The sequence below is a fragment of the Scyliorhinus torazame genome, chromosome 4, assembly GCF_047496885.1.
Source record: "Scyliorhinus torazame isolate Kashiwa2021f chromosome 4, sScyTor2.1, whole genome shotgun sequence".
NCBI classification, from domain to species: domain Eukaryota; kingdom Metazoa; phylum Chordata; class Chondrichthyes; order Carcharhiniformes; family Scyliorhinidae; genus Scyliorhinus; species Scyliorhinus torazame.
This window is the reverse complement of record NC_092710.1, coordinates 66,798,627-66,814,684: the sequence shown is the minus strand read 5'-3', so window position 1 is coordinate 66,814,684 and position 16,058 is coordinate 66,798,627. Positions and strand designations below refer to the sequence as shown.

Here is a 16,058-nt window from a genome sequence, read left to right as displayed (position 1 = left end):
CATTGAGTGCCCGGCACATCCTTTGCTGTGATCTTGGAATGTGCTGAGTCTGTGGAGAAGATAGACAACCTTGCCAGAGAAACCATCTGTGAAGGAAGAAGCATCAAAACGACAGTTGAACTCCAGAACGACACTAACCAGAAGTCATCCTCGTGCATCAAAGATCCTTATTCTTTCATTTTGTTTCACATTTTCTTTCCCTTTCCCCTCTGTTGATTGTGTGGGGGTAGTTAGAAAGGGTGGGGGGAGGGGGAAATAGGTATTTGGCATTACATTTTCTGTTGGTTTTATTCTAATACTGTACATAATAAAAAGTTACTTGTGTTAAAGGTTCAATCCTGGTTACTGCAGTTTATTGGGTTCAACCAAGGACCTCGTGTATTTTAAAGAAATCTTATTTTACGTGTGTTGTGACTCCGGTTCAAGTGGGGCTGGAATTTACCGCGCATTAGCCTATGGTGATATCACAACTATTACTGTAAGACAGTTGAAATCATCAAGTTTACAATTTAAATTGGAGTATCAGATAGTTCCCATTACAAGGTGATTACCCATCAGAAGTTTGAATACCAGTGCAATTGCCATGCAGTCCTTACTTGGAGACTTTGGGGATCCCTGTGTGCACTTTTAGATGCCCTGAGGAATGGAAGTTCTTGCCAACAACTATATTTTAACTCATCTCCTTAATTTGTCTCTCTGATCCCTATCTATAGGATGTTCATCCCACAGATGTTTGTGTTGGGTGTGTGGGGGAATAATGTGACGCTGCACCATCTGAGGACCCTGTCCTCCTCCTCAAAGGTGGATAGATGTAGCCCAGTCAAATCAGCTCTTGGTGTGGGAGCAGTGCATTTTCCAACATATCCTTCAGACAACTCCACATAACCAGTGATGGACAAAAGAGCCACGATGTTGTTTGATTAGCAGCGGCTCTCCTGTGTCCATCCATCAGGACACTAACTCAGCTCGACAACTCACCTTACCATCAACGACTTCCTCTCCTGCCTTCAGGTCTCCTACCTTCAGCATTTCATCTATGATTGGCGTAAGGATGGCAAGATCTGGACGCTGCCATTCTTCTTAGCTCGTTACCTGATGTGTGCTGTCTTACAAACACATCAACTTCCATTGGGGAAATTTTCAAAGACATGCATTACCCAATGCTGGTGACAGCTGGACTGCCCATCAGGTCTCCACAGGGATGCTTCCTGCATGTTGCCACTCCATCATGGCAGCGCAGAAGTCAGCTCTGACTGACCTGCACCCTATACAGAGAGGCTGATCCGTCTGGCAATTAATGCTTCTGTCTGGATATCGCAAGTAGCTGGGTGGGATGACCTTTTTTACCAATTTCACTTTCATCGTTATTCACACATAAGGCTGTAAGCTTAATACTGTGTTTGCACTCTCAGTCATTATCTTTGTCCTCATTCCAGTTCTTAACCATCATCTCTCCAAGCCTACATGCTAGTGAAATGGGCTTAAGGTGAGAAGTGCTGTGCTTTGTCTTAACACCATCACCACTTTTCACTTTAATCAAATGTGCACTTTCATTTTGTTATTGCCCCTCCTCCTTTTCCTTGTTCCTTGAATCCTTTCAAGCCGCTGCTTTTTCCTATCACAAGCAAATAATCAAACTGAAACATGAGGCAGAGTTTTCCCTAAAATATGCAGAGTGTCACATTGGGTAGCAAATGTGGTAAGGTGAGTTAGTGTCCTGATGGATGGACACAGGAGTCGTCTGAAGGATGTGTTGGAAAGTGCACTGCTCCCACATCAAGAGCTGCTTTGACTGGGCTACAGCTATCCACCTTTGAGGAGGAGGAGCCGCCGGCTTTCTCCATTGTATTATTAGCCTGATGGAGCAACAAAGGGTAGGAGTGAGCTCACGATGTAACGCTTGGCGGGGTGGATTCAGATTCAGCACACCCCACCAGCAACTTAATTTCTTAATGATCGAGGTGCACTTTTTAAAGGCCACCAATGTACAAAAATTAGAACACTTCCCCCCCCCCCCCCTCCCCTTCTCCCCCCCCTCCCACCACCAACACCCCCACCTCCCACAGAACAGCCCCCCTCCACAATACACTTCCAAACCCATGGAAGGCACCCCATGGAACACCCCTTAGAACACTCGCCCACATCACCAAACAATCACCATCTCGGGAATACTCCCCCGGCACTGGCCCCTGGACCTGTCTGGGCAGGACCCTCCCTCCCCGAGCGATGCAGCCAACTGGGCTCCGCCAGGTGCATGCCAAACTTTACTTCAGCATGAAATGCGATTTCAGCGTCCTGTGGGATTTCCTGCTGCCATCGCAGATTCCACCCAGCAATAAGTGGGCTGGAAAATCTGCCGAACCTTCTGAGTATTTGCGCAATAATTTATTGATATATCACATCAGAGCATCATTTGTATTTTGCTTCTAGATTTGAAAGTTGTTCTGGAATGTTTCACAGTGTACATTCTCATTATTATTAATATTGTTCTTTCAATCACTGGAGATTCACTCTGATTCCTGTTGTTTTTCTCCATCTCTCCATCTGATTCAAAGGTTATACGATAACACTCTGACAGATTCTTGTGTCGAGGATCTCGTCTCTGTTTTCAGTACAAACCAGTCACTGACCGATCTGAACCTGGGTAATAATAAACTGGGAGATTCAGGAGTGAAACTACTGTTTACGGCTTTGAGGAACCCAGACTGTAAAATACAGAAACTGAAGTCAGTAACAGACAATCTGTGTGGGATTGTGCTTATAATAACTGGATATCTAACAACATGTTTTGAGCACTGTTAATATTTATTTATAGAATTTACAGTACAGAAGGAGGCCATTCGGCCCATCGTGTCTGCACCAGCCCTTGGAAAGAGCACCCACTTAAGCCCACACCTCCAACCTATCCCTGGAACCCAGTGAACCCAGCTAACCTTTTTGAACACGAAGGGCAATTTAGCATAGCCAATCCACCTAACCTGCACATCTTAGAACTGTGGGAGGAAACCGGAGCACCCGGAGGAAACCCACGTAGACACGGGAAGAACGTGCAAACTCCACACAGACAATGACCCAAGCCGGGAATCGAACCTGGCAACTGTGCTACCACTGTGCTACCGTGCTCCCCGATAGTACCAGATCTGCTGAGTATTTCCTGAATATGTATTTATATTTCAGATTTAAAGCATTATTTGTATTTTGCTTCTTTATTTGGAAGTTATGTTTCTTGAATGTGTCACTCTGTACATTATTATTATCATTGACATTGTTCTTTAAAATACTGGAGAATTGCTCTGACTCCTGTTATTTTTCTCCATCTGTTTTCCAGACTATTTAATACTGCTTTCACAGATTCTTCTGCCAGGGACCTGGCCTCCGCTCTCGGAACAAACCAATCCCTGACAGATCTTGACCTAGGTAATAATAAACTGGGAGATTTGGGGGTAAAACTACTTTCTGCAGCCATGACGAGTCCTGACTGTAAAATACAGAGACTGAGGTCAGTACGAGTCTGAAATTTTTACAATAAGTAAATATTTAGCAACGTATTTTGAACACCGTTACTAGTATGTTAGTCGAAAAATAAACACTGTCCATTATTCTTCATGTCAATTATCAATTTTTAAAAAACTGCATTTACCCTGAACCCTGTTGTTTCTCTCTCCTGATTCCCAGCTTATGGGATATCAGTTCCACAGATCTTTGTGTCAAGGAATCAGGGGAATAGCCTGATGGTGCACCCGCTGAGATCCCTACTCTTTGTCAGAGGTGGATAGCTCTCACTGGTCACAGCAGCCTTTGATTTGCAAAAGAGTGATAAAATGACAGTGAATGGAAGGATAAGAGGGTAGGAAATATTGGGGAGGAGGTTCTGTGAATGACCGATGACACCAGTACAGTAGTGAGAGGTGACCTTAGTTCAGATGATCAAGAAACAGAATCAGTTTGGGTAGAGATGAGAAATAGTAAAGGCAATTGGTCACTTGTTCTGAGGGCCCCTAACACTAGTCACACTTTTGGACAGAGGAAATAGGAAAAAATAATTGTGGCTTGTAATAAAGATGCTGCAATATCACAGACATTTAAAATTTTAACATTTTAACATATAAATATTCTAAATAACAGAACAGTTCGACACACGCAAGACACCCAGAGTAACATGCCCAATTTCCCCCCTCCCTAACTCCTAGCTACCCATATATTAGATTCCCTGCCCTTATTCTCCACTTCCATGCCTCCCTCTTCTGCTGACGGTCAGTTTTCCTTAAAGAAGTCGAAGAACGGCTGCCACCTCCGAACGAACCCCTGTATTGAACCCCTTAAGGCGAACTTGATCTTCTCTAGCCTGAGAAACTCTGCCATGTCACTGACCCACACTCCCGACTTTGGAGGCTCCGACTCTTCGCCGGACTTCCCCTGCACCTCCCACACCTGTCCTCCACCTCCTCAAAAAACCTACTCATCCAGGCCACCGTCATATGAGACCCGTGGACCACTTTGAACTGGATCAGGCTAAGCCTGGCACACAACGAGTATGCATTGATTCTTGTCAGGACCTTCTCCCATCGCCCAACCGCCCCCCCCCCCACCACCTCCCTGATTGGGTCCCCATCCCACTCCATCAATTCCTTATATATTTCCGAGACCCTCCTCTCCCCAACCCTTGTTTTTGACATCACCTTATCCTGTAGTCCCCTTAGAGGGAGGTGGGGGAATCTTGGAACCTGCCTCTGGACAAAGTCCCGTACCTGCAGGTACCAAAACCCGTTCCCACCCGGTAACTCAAACCTCTCTTCTATCTCCTCCAGGCTCGGGAAACCTTCTTCAATGAAAAGGTCCCCAAATCTCTCAATCCCTGCCCGCTGCCACCTCCTGAAGCCTCCATCCAGCCCCCCCCCCCCCCCCGGAGCAAACCGGTGATTGTCACAGATCTGTGACCACACCAATGCTCCAGGCGCATAGGCAGCCCCTATTGTCCCCACACCCTCAGGGTTGCCAGTATACTGGGCTTTGAGCAGGCGAGAATGGCAGAGGTGCCATTAACAGAGCCTCCGGACTTGGGCCCTTACATGATGCCGCCTCTACCTGCTCCCATACCGACCCCTCCCCCACTACCCACTTCCTAACCATCGAAATGTTAGCCACCCAGTAGTAATTAATGAAGTTCGGAAGGGCCAAGCCTCCCTCCCCGCACCCTGCTCAAGAAGGACCGTCTTCACCCTCGGGACTTTCCCAGCCCCAATAAAACCCGACATCGCCACGTTCATTTTCCTAAAAAATGCCTTGGGGCTAAAGATTGGGAGACACTGAAACACAAACAGCAATCTCGGGAGGACTGTCATTTTCACAATCTGCACCCTCCCCGCCAATAACAACGGGAGCATGTCCCACCTACGGAAGTCCCCTTTCATTTGCTCAATCATCCTGCCCAAATTTAGTTCATGAAGCTGACCCCAGTCTCTTCCCACCTGAATCCCCAGATACCTAAAACTCCTTCCCACCACTTTGAACGCATGACGCTCAGTCTCATCTCCTGCCCCCTTGCCTGGATCGCGAAGACCTCGCTCTTGCTCAGGTTTAGTTTGTAACCTGAGAATCGGCCAAATTCCTCCAGTATTCCCATAATTCCTCTAATCACCCCCCCCCCCCACCCCCACCAACGGGTCTGTTACATACAGGAGCAAATCGTCCGCATGGAGCGAGACCATACAGTTCACCCCCCCCCCCTCTCACTATCACCTGCCAAATGTTCGATGCCCTCAGTACCAGTGCCAAAGGCTCTATGGCCAAGGCAAACAGTAGTGGGGAGAGTGGGCACCCCTCCCTTATCCCCCTGCACAGACTAAAATATGCTGGCCGGACCCGGTTGGCCCTTACATTCGCCACTGGTGCCTGATAGAGCAACCGGACCCAATCCACGAATCCCTGCCTGAACCCGAACCTTCCCAGGGCATCCCACAGGTACCTCCACTACAACCGATCAAAGGCCTTCTCTGCATCCATGGCCACCACCACCTTGACCTTGCGCCCCTCCGCAGGCATCAATATCACATTTAGGAGCCGTCTGATATTGGATTTCAGGTGTCGTCCCTTCACAAGTCTCATCTGGTCCTCTCCTTTTAACTCCGGGACACATGTCCTCTCTGCTCATGGCCATGATCTTTGCCAGCAATTTAGCATTCATATTCAACAGAGAGATCGGTCTATATGACCCACAACTCTCTCGATCCTTATCCCGCTTCAAAATAAGGGAGATTGATGCCTACGAAACATTGGGGGGAGCACTTCCAGCTCCTTGGACTCATTGAATGCCTTTACCAGGAGTGGCCCTAGTAACCCAGAGAACTTATTATAAAACTCAACTGGGTGGCCATCAGGTCCCAGGGCCTTACCCGATTGCATCGCCCCCAACCATTCTATAACCTCCCCAAGCCCAATTGGGGCTACAAAACCCTCCACCAACTCCTCAACTATCGTCGGGAATTCCAGCCCCTCCAGAAATCACTTTGTACCCTCCTCCCCGGCTGGGGATTTCGATTTGTACAATCTACTGTAAAACTCCCGAAAAATATCAGCCACCCCTGCCGGATCCAAAATCAACTCCTCTCCCCCCCCCCCCCCCCCCCACCCTGTATCTCTTACATTCCCAATCTCTGTTGCTGCCTCCTGTTTCCTCACCTGATGTGCCAGCATCCTGCTGGCTTTTCCCATATTCACAGACCGCCTCCTTTACCCTCCTAAGTTGTCCCTCCGCCTTACCTGTGGACAGGAGCCCAAATTCCAGCTGCAGTCTCTGACACTCCTTCAGAAGCTCATCATCCGGAGGCTTCGCACACCTCCTGTCCCACCTGTAAAATTTCACAGACCAACCTGTCCAACTCTGCCCGCTCAGTCTTCTCGTTATTGGCCCAAATTGAGAAGAGTTCCCCCCTAACAACTACTTTCAGTGCCTCCCACACCACCAACGCAGAAACCTCACCACCTGTGTCATTGATCTTTATATACCCCCGAATGGTCTCCCTCACCCACACGCACACCTCCTCCTCCGCTAACAGCCCCACATCCAACCTCCATTGCGGCCGCTGGCCTTTCCTTTGCTAACTTGCAGGTCTACCAAGTGTGGGGCTTTGTCTGTCACCACAATTGCTGAATATTCAGCATCCATCACTTCAGCCAGCAGGGTTTTGTCCAACACAAAGAAGTCTACCCAGGAATACACCTTCTGCACATGGGAGTAGAATGAAAACTCCTTACTCCTTGGCCTCCCAAATCTCCACGGATCCCCCCCCCCAAGCGCTCCACAAACCCGCGCAGCTCCTTTGCCATAGCTGATACCTTCCCAGACCTGGAACTCGACCAATCCAGCCTCGGATCCGGGACCGTGTTGAAATCTTCCCCCATAATCAGATGATATGAATCCAGGTCCCGGGTCTTCCCCAGCATCCGCCTGACATACTCAACATCATCCCAGTTTGGGGAATATATATTTACCAATACCACGGCCATCCCTCCAACTTCCCACTAACCATAACATATCTACACCCCCGGGTACGCCTCTATCTTCCCCAACTCGATCGCCACGCATTTATTGACCAGGATTGCAACCACCCTCGTTTTAACGTCTAATCCCGAATGAAACACCTGCCCAACCCATCCCCTCCTCAACCTAATATGATCCCCCACCTTCAGATGTGTCTCCTGCGGCATGGCCACATCCTCCTTCAGTTGCCTCGTGCGCGGACACATGGCCCTTTTGACTGGCCCATTCAGTTCCAAACGTTCCACGTGACCAGCCTGGGGGGGGGGGGGGGGGGCTCCCCCATGCTCCCCACCGATCAACCATAACCTCTCCTAGGCCAGTCTACGGCCCATGTCCCGCACCTCGCCTGGCCCTCCCTCGGGCAACCACTGTCATCAACCCTCCACTTCCTCCATTTTGAAAGTCCCCTCCCCATCAGCAGTCTAGTTCCCATACCCACCCCTCCCACATCGGTCTTCAACTCAGCCCCCACTTTGCTCCCGTGAACCATCCCTCCCAGCAAGCCTGGCAGCTCCAGCTCATGGCGCCTAGCATCTTACTCACTCTTAGTGCAAACAGTCGAAACAAAGGCAAGAAGCAAAAACAAACAAACAATCCCTCCCAAGGTCCGAGCACAAAGTCCCACCCCTCTTTCCTTTACAAGTTACTACATACCAGCCTAACCCCAAACTGAACCGAAACCCCCCCAGAAAGAAACAAGCAAAACCCCCGAAATAAGTCCAAACAACACGGATCCAAAGTTTTACAAATCATAATTTGGTTCTCCTCAGTCAAAGTTCAAGATCCTCTTTCTCCTGACAGTCTATTCTCCTTCATGAAGTCCGCTACCTCCTCTGCCAAGCCAAAGTACCACTCCCGGCTCCCATAGGTTACCCATAGCTGAGTCGGGTACAGTAGTCCAAACTTTATGCCCTTTTTGTAGAGGGCCGACTTGACCTTGTTAAAGCTCGCCCTCCTTTTAGGGAGCTCTGCCCTCAGGTCTTGGTACACCCGGATCTCAACATCTTCCCACGTACATCGCCTTGTCTGCCTGACGCACCTCATAATGCGTTCCCTGTCCAGTGTTGTGCGTTTTCTCTACTACTTGGTGTTTTCTGTGGCTCTGTTCCAATTAGGGCAATACTTTTTTCTATATTGTCTATGTCCGAATGCTTAGAGTCGCCAGGTATCGAATGATACCACCACAAATTTCAACCAGCTATCGATCAAAGAGCCAAACACCAGTTAGTTAGTTCAAGGTCAAGGGTACTTTATTTATATTCAATTAGTCATGCAACATGAACACTAGTTAACTACGCCTATTACTAATACAACCTGTACTTAACTTCGGGCACCCGGCTTAGGTCAGGAAACAGTGGCCGCTGTTCAATTCTGGATCTCTTGGGTTCGAAGTGATAACTGCTGCTCATCTGGGCTCATCCGTCTGGTAGTGGGCGTTGAACTCGAACTTGCTTCTGGTGTTGCTGCAGTAGGCGATGGCCGTGACCAGGGTACCAAGGCCAAAAGAGAGCGAACATATGGCAAACTCTTCTTTTTATACTCGGGGGGGGGGGGGGAGGGGGTCTTTCGCTCTCTTTTGGGCGGTCCTTTGATTTGGGCCTTACTAATTGGGTGATCCCTGATCTCTCTGTTCGATTCCTTAGCCAATAAGTGGGCAAGGATCTGCATGGCTGGGCGTGTCCCAAGCGGTCATTGACCCCATTGTTTGTGTTTCCCTTGGACAGGGAGTGGCGCCGAAATGTCTGGGGCTGCCCCGTTTGCTGGAGTACCAGTCCTTTGTTTTGGGGGAGATGGACCATCAAATGCTAATCGGCCTGATTAACATGCTAATGGGAAGGAGTTTCAATGCCGTCTGGATTTTGCTGACAAATATGCATTTCAAACTCTGAGCCTCCTGATTCTTGGCTTGTCCATTTTACCCATCAGTCTTTGCGAGTTGCTCTGTACCTAGTTGGAAGTGGCCATCCCACACTCCGTCCTCTTGATCCTCAACGCGAAGCGTGAAGGATCACAATACTGGGTCTTCTTTGTTCTCTTGGGATGCCGGGTACCCTTAACCAAGGACAGGTTCTACTCTACTCTGTCCTATGGGTCCAAAAACATTCACCTAATTTCCCTAAACAACACATGTCTAAGAATTTCTAGGGGGCCATTTAACATTCTTTAAAAGGGGAACCTCTAACTGCCTCTAACTAGACTACACTCATGCTGCTCTTGTTACAATACAAAAAAAAATCCGATAGCAGCATCGCATTTCTTCCTATCACTGACATTCATACACAGAAAGTAAACTTTATTAACAAAAACAACAACCGCGGAATTTTTCAAGAAAAGGTTCAGAAAGAGTGTGGGGTTTGCTGGAGTCAGAGGAAAGGGACTCTAAATGTATACACTGGGGGCGGGAGGCTCTCCGTCTTGATTTCTGCTATCTAATTGTCTGAATGACACTGTACAATATGGTTATTACTAGTAAGGCTTCCACTGTGTAGGACAGTGAATACCACTTGAGCAGGTTCTCACACCATGTGCTGGTATCGGTGGCTGGGTGTGTGTGCGGTGTAGTGTCCGGGTTCGGGGTGTCGTGTTGGGTGGTCGTGTTCGGGGCCTGTGTGGTGAGGGGGTAGAAGTGGGTAACGCGCGTAACTGGACTGTTCCAGCGATGATCATGGTGCCGATCATCAGGGTCGACTTCATCTTGTTTTGGTTTTCCTTCACCGTCGAGTGTCTTCGTATCTCTCTAAGGGAACAAGCATAGTGTCTGTTATCATCGTGTTGTTTAACATCTCGTATGTCCGTCTATGTCTCCTTAACATCAATTTTCCCACTATAATCGTCACCATATGTCACTCCCTCATTAAAAAAAACCCCAACCATTTGCGGAGACAAGACATTCCAAAAACAATTTCTGTGTCACAGCACGAACATTCTCGCAGCCTGTGGTCGATGAGCTGAGTGGGTGGACAATTTCTCCGTCCTCTGCAAACTTGTGTTTCCAACCAAGTGTTTCTTTCATGTAAATAGTATGTTGGGGGAAAAGCAACAGAAGGGTTGCCGGGAAGGGTAAAAGTAGTGGCAAAGACCATTCTTTAAGTAGTCGAATGGGGTGGTGCGTATGATCCGTGGCAGGGCAAGAATGGGTGGGATCCCCGGGTAGTACCGTTGATCCATTACCCGAGCTTGGCTGACCAAATGAATAGGGAGTCCCCAGGCAGGGAGGGGATCAGTGCTGTTACTCCACTGCCTGAGTGACCTTCAAGAGCGGTATGAATTTGTAACGACATGGATTCCAGACAAACTTGTTTCACTAACTGCCATGTGGCGTCAGACAAGTAATTATGGCTGCATCAAGAACTTTGGTGTGAGGCCGAAAGAATAAACTGTCAAGAAATTCAGTGAGGTCGACACAAATAGTTGCACAAAGAACAAACATTCAACATTAAAATAAACAAATTAAAGAAAGGAAAGCGGGCAGGCTCCATCAGGGTACAGGACACAGTAAATCTCCATCGGTTCCTGACTCTCATCATCTGGACACCTCAAGGTTCCATTTCGAAAAGATTTGCAAAGCGGTGGGAGTGAGACTAGTAGCTGTCACCATCTCCCGGGTGCCAAACTCTTTCATGGAGTTTGCGTGCTAACGCGGCTTGAGCCGATATGGGGTCCATCTCGTCATTTCCTGTCAAGCGACAGGAGTTGTCACGGTGCCAGTGCTTCATGGTCCATAGGGAGGTTGCAAGGGGGGTGTCGCTATCTTCGGGTGGCGGGTCAGGTTCTGGATTGGGCAGATAAATTGTTTCAAAGAGGCTGAGCGTATTTTCGTCGCGGTGTTTGGGCCTGTCGTGACTGGGGCCTGGTTCGAGGAATCATTCTTCGGGTCTTTCAGGGGCTTCGGTAGAGCTGTCGTTGTCGCAGGCAGCCGAATCAAGCGTCAGGGTGAAATTTGATTCTGGGGGCGTGATCAAGGTCTTGTTTGTGGATGTGCTGCTGCTGGGGAAGGGGAACTCGGGTTGTCAGTGAGCAGTCCTCAGTGTCTGCCATCGCCAATGAGAGGTGGTGCGAGTGGCTGCACTGCGTTCCATAAACCTTAAGCTGATTTACATGGAACCATCCTGATTTTCCTTTTGGAAACGTGATTTTATAAACCGAGGGGCTTGCCTTGTCTGAATTTGAATAGGTTCCTGCAAATTTAGGGGAGAGGAACGAACTAGTGTTGTACAAGGTGATCATTTCTTGCTGTCTGACTGTATATTCCGTCTGTTTTATCAAAGCAGGCCTTACTCTGCTTTTGTTTAGCGCCTAGTCGAACAGCTGCAGCGAGCTGTGCTGCTTTAATATTCTCTACCATGTGCTGGACTGCTTTCTCATGGGTCAGGGCGGTGACTGCGGGGTTGGCCAAATGAAGTCCGAATAAGTATTCGGTACCCTTCATGGGTCGTCCGGTCATGAGGGTATGGGGGTTCCATCCTGTAGAGCTCGACACTGTGTTCCTGATAAACATCAGTGCGAATGGGAGCCCTGTGTCCCATGTTGTTTGGTGCTGCTGCACCATTTTCCTAAGTGTCACTTTTAGCGTTCAATTCATGAGCTCCACAATGCCGCTGGACTATGGGTGATAGGCAATGTGGAACTTCTGTTTAATTCCAAATATGGTCATTACATTTTTCATGACCCTTCCCGTAATGTGGGACTCTTGGTCCGATTCAATACTACGGGGGAGTCCCCATCTTGTAATAACCTGTTCTTTTAAGACCTTTGCGGTAGCCTTGGCTGTTTTTGTTCTCAATGGGAACGCTTCGACCCTTTTCGTAAATGTGTCTATCACGACTAACACATACTTGTAACCATTTCTGCAGGGGGGAGGGGGCCAATATAATCCAACTGGAGGTTTGTCCACGGGCCATTTACAGGCGCGTGTGTAGGAGCTGGGCTTTTCTTGCATACCTATCGGGGTTGTTTTGAGCACAAATTAAACAGTTTTCGACGTAGTAGACACGTCGGTTTTCAACTTGGGCCACCAGCAGAGGGGTCGGAGGTGGTCAAGGGTAGATTCAATCCCTTGATGTCCATGTCCATCATGGAACTTGCAAATTATTTTGTTCCTGTCCTGGGTGGGGACTACATAAGCTCCAACTTTTAAAACGATTCCCTCGTGGACCGTCAAAGAATTTCTAAATTTTTCATAAGGGGCTGGGGAGTTTCCTTTTAAATCTGCTTTAATGCTTCGTCTTCTTTTTGTGCCTGGGCTAGGTCTTGGATGTTGGTCTGTGAGACCTGAACTGCATGTCCTGGGGCACTCTGGGGGGGCGGGGGGGGGGGGGGGGGGCGGGGGGGGGGTTGCCAAAAGTGGCCATGCCGTGAGCCTGCCTTTGCTAGGGTGTCGGCTTTCACATTACCGGATGGGGAGGAGCGATGGTGACTTCTTACTTTGATGATGCCATATTCTCTGCCTTTAGCTGTCTGAAGGATATGTTTTAGTCGTGGGGCTGAGGGTAGAGGTTTTCAGTCCACGGAAATAAATCCTCTTGATTCCCACAGGGGTAGGAATTCCGTTAGGCTGTTGCAGACGTACAAACTGTCCGAATATATGTCTGCAGGGGTCGGGAATGAATCAGGGTGCTGGACGATGTAAGCAACAGCCGCTAACTCAGCTGCCTGCGAACCTAAGTGTCCAGGCAACTTTAAAGCTATCTCTTCTAAAGCGCGTCCCTGCACATCCTCTACATAAAAGGCACAGCCTGTTATCCTCCCCCCCCCCCTCAAGGACTGTGGAGGATCCGTCTACATAAATTCTCAGGGCTTTTGTCTGTGGGCTGGGGTCCGATACCTGTCTTTCTTGGTCCCGACTTTGGAACAAAGGGTCCTGTGGTGTGTTTTGGGGCTATGATCTCACACTCATGTGAATAATGCAAGTTATCGGCCAGAAACATGTGCGTTTTGGTCCGTTTTACTGTGATGTTGTGACCCTGTAGGAGTAGGGTCCATTGCACTGCTCGAATTTGGCTTACTGTGCCATCTTTTAGTCTGCCGTCCAATAAAAGCTGTGTCGGGGTGTGCTCGGTCAAAATAGTGACTGGGTTGAGTCCGGTTATGTACAAGAAGTAATGTACCGCCCAGAAAGCTGCTAATAGGTGCCTCTCGCAGGCCTAAAATCCTTGTTGACCGGGTCTAAGACTCGTGAGGCATAGGCCACGGGTCCCAGATGATCGTGCCTTTCCTGCAGGAGTACGACCGAAAGGGTGCGACCTGTGGTCGCTACCTCTATTGCGTACCGGGGTGTGGGGATCGGCGGCTTGCAAAGCGGGGGCTGTGCTCAGGGCGCATTTCAATGCATCCACGGCATCTGTGTGCTGTGGAAGCCATTTCCATGCTGCCTGTTTATTTAGTAAATCGGAGAGTGGGGATGCCTTTGTGGAGAATCCATCGATATGGTTCTGATAGTAACCAAACAGTCCTAAAAATGACCGGAGGGCTGTAACATTTTGGGGCAAGGGAAAATTACGATGGAATCAATCCGTTTTGAGTTCTATTTCACGCTTCCCATGCGTGATGACTGTACCTAAATAAGTCACCTTTCCCTAAAGAATTTGGGCTTTCTTGGGATTAATTTTGCATCCAATCGTTGTAAGGAGTTCCAATAATTCAGAAAGAAGCAAATCTGTAGGAGCAAGTCGTCCACATACTGAACAAGGCATTCAGGGTGGGAAAATTTAGATAATCCGTTTGCCATTTGTCTGTGAAAAACGGAGGGGGAGTTGCGGAAGCCTTGTGGAAGGCACGTCCACGTGTACTGCTGTCCCAGGAAGGTGAACGCAAATTTATACTGGCATGCTTTGTCCAGTGGAATGGACCAAAAGCCATTACAGATGTCTAATACCGAAAAAAATTTCGACTGGAGTCCCTGTCACAACATGGTTTCGGGACTTGTGGCAACGGAGGGGGCTGCTAGGGGAATCACTTTGTTCAATTCTCTGTAGTCGATGGTCAGTCGCCATGATCCATCGAGTTTCCTTACTGGCCAAATCGGGGCATTATTTGTCGATGCAACGGGTCGAATCACACCTTGTTTCAATAAGCTTTGAATTTCTTTGGCTATCTCTCCCTCGGCTTGCTGGGGAAAGCCGTACTGTTTCTGGGGCTTGGGATCGGGAACTGTAATGTTTACAACACCTGGGATTTTACCGCAGTCGTGCTTGTGCTCGGCAAATGCTGTCTTACGTATTTTAAAAACCTCTCTAACTGCTTTGTCTGTGGTAATGGTTTGTGGATCAAACCAGTACTCTCCTACTGAGCTGATTCTATGGGCATAATCTCCTACTTTGAGGGTGGCGGGGGCTCGTGCTGCTCTAGTCATTTTCCAAATGCATCAGTTAACTGGGTCGAATGAGAGGTCGTGTGTACTCATGCAATCGATACCTAGAATGTGTTCTACTGCCTGGGGCAAGTCTACTGAAACAACCGAATGTTTTGTCCCAATATTACCGAGCTGTACGTCCACAGGGGCTGTGATGTGTCCCTGCTGGAGGTGACCTGTAAAGCTACTAAGGGTAATGATATCCGTAGTGGGCCAAATCTCTTTCTGGAACATGATGGAGGAGTTTAACGTGGTTCGGGACCCTCCTGTGTCCCAAAGGAACTCTACGGGGTGTCCCCGGACTGTGCCTGTGACTAAAGGTCTTCCGGACTTAGCCCAAAGGGTATCGCAGACCCAAGTTGGGGAGTCTGAACACCGTCAATCAGTGCCACTCCTGGCCGAATTATCTGGTTGGGCGCTAACGCGGTGACTGGGTCAGGTATTGTTTCTGCGGGTGGGGGGCGTTTGGGTGCTGATTCTTTTTCTGCTTCGCGGGGGGCATTGCATTCTCAAGCATAATGTCCTTTGTGTCCGCAATTATAGCATTCCTGTGTTTTGGGGTGCTGCGCTGTACCTCTGCCTTCATTTACCCATGCGGGGTCTTGGTGTGCCCTTACTGGGTTCATTGTGGCATCCAATGTCTCATGTTCTGTCTTTTTCTGCATCGACTGTTCTCAAGCTCTGGACAATCGTTTCAGAACCCACACTTCATTGTGTGCTGGGTCTGAGGAGTCATAATTGGCGCAAGCCTTCTGTCCTGCCTCTGTGGCGTGGGACACTAACGTACTGGTCCATTTGGCCGTATTGTCTGCTGATAGATGGGCACGGGCTAACTCACTGAATACCGCAGTGAAATGGATCCAAAGGCGTCCAGCAAACGCTGTGGGATGCTCTCCGTTTTTCTGCCTGCACCGGTTGAGTCCGTCAACCGGATCTCCTCTGTTATACCCTATGGCTCTAAAATGGCCGTTTTCATTTCTTGGAGGCTACCTCCTCCTACATTTTGTGGGTCGGGAAGGGCTGAACTAACTGAGGGCTCTAAGCACATAACTATGAGCTCCAGCTCGTCTAAACCATACATAAGGGTTTGTTGTTTTGCTCACTCGAAAAAGTGACGTGGGTCCGACGTGGGGTGGAAAGTATCTATCTTCTCAGGGGCGTCTCGTG

General features: G+C 48.7%; 1 protein-coding gene across 1 annotated transcript in view; it reads left to right on the top strand.

Annotated features, from left to right (window-relative positions):
* LOC140411383 (NACHT, LRR and PYD domains-containing protein 3-like) overlaps nucleotides 1-16,058 on the top strand; it is a 41,527-nt gene that overhangs the window by 16,402 nt on the left and 9,067 nt on the right. The window contains exons 4-5 of the mRNA XM_072500498.1: nucleotides 2,556-2,726; nucleotides 3,329-3,499. Coding sequence (XP_072356599.1) covers nucleotides 2,556-2,726; nucleotides 3,329-3,499 — 342 coding nt within the window. The remainder of the gene's footprint in view (nucleotides 1-2,555; nucleotides 2,727-3,328; nucleotides 3,500-16,058) is intronic.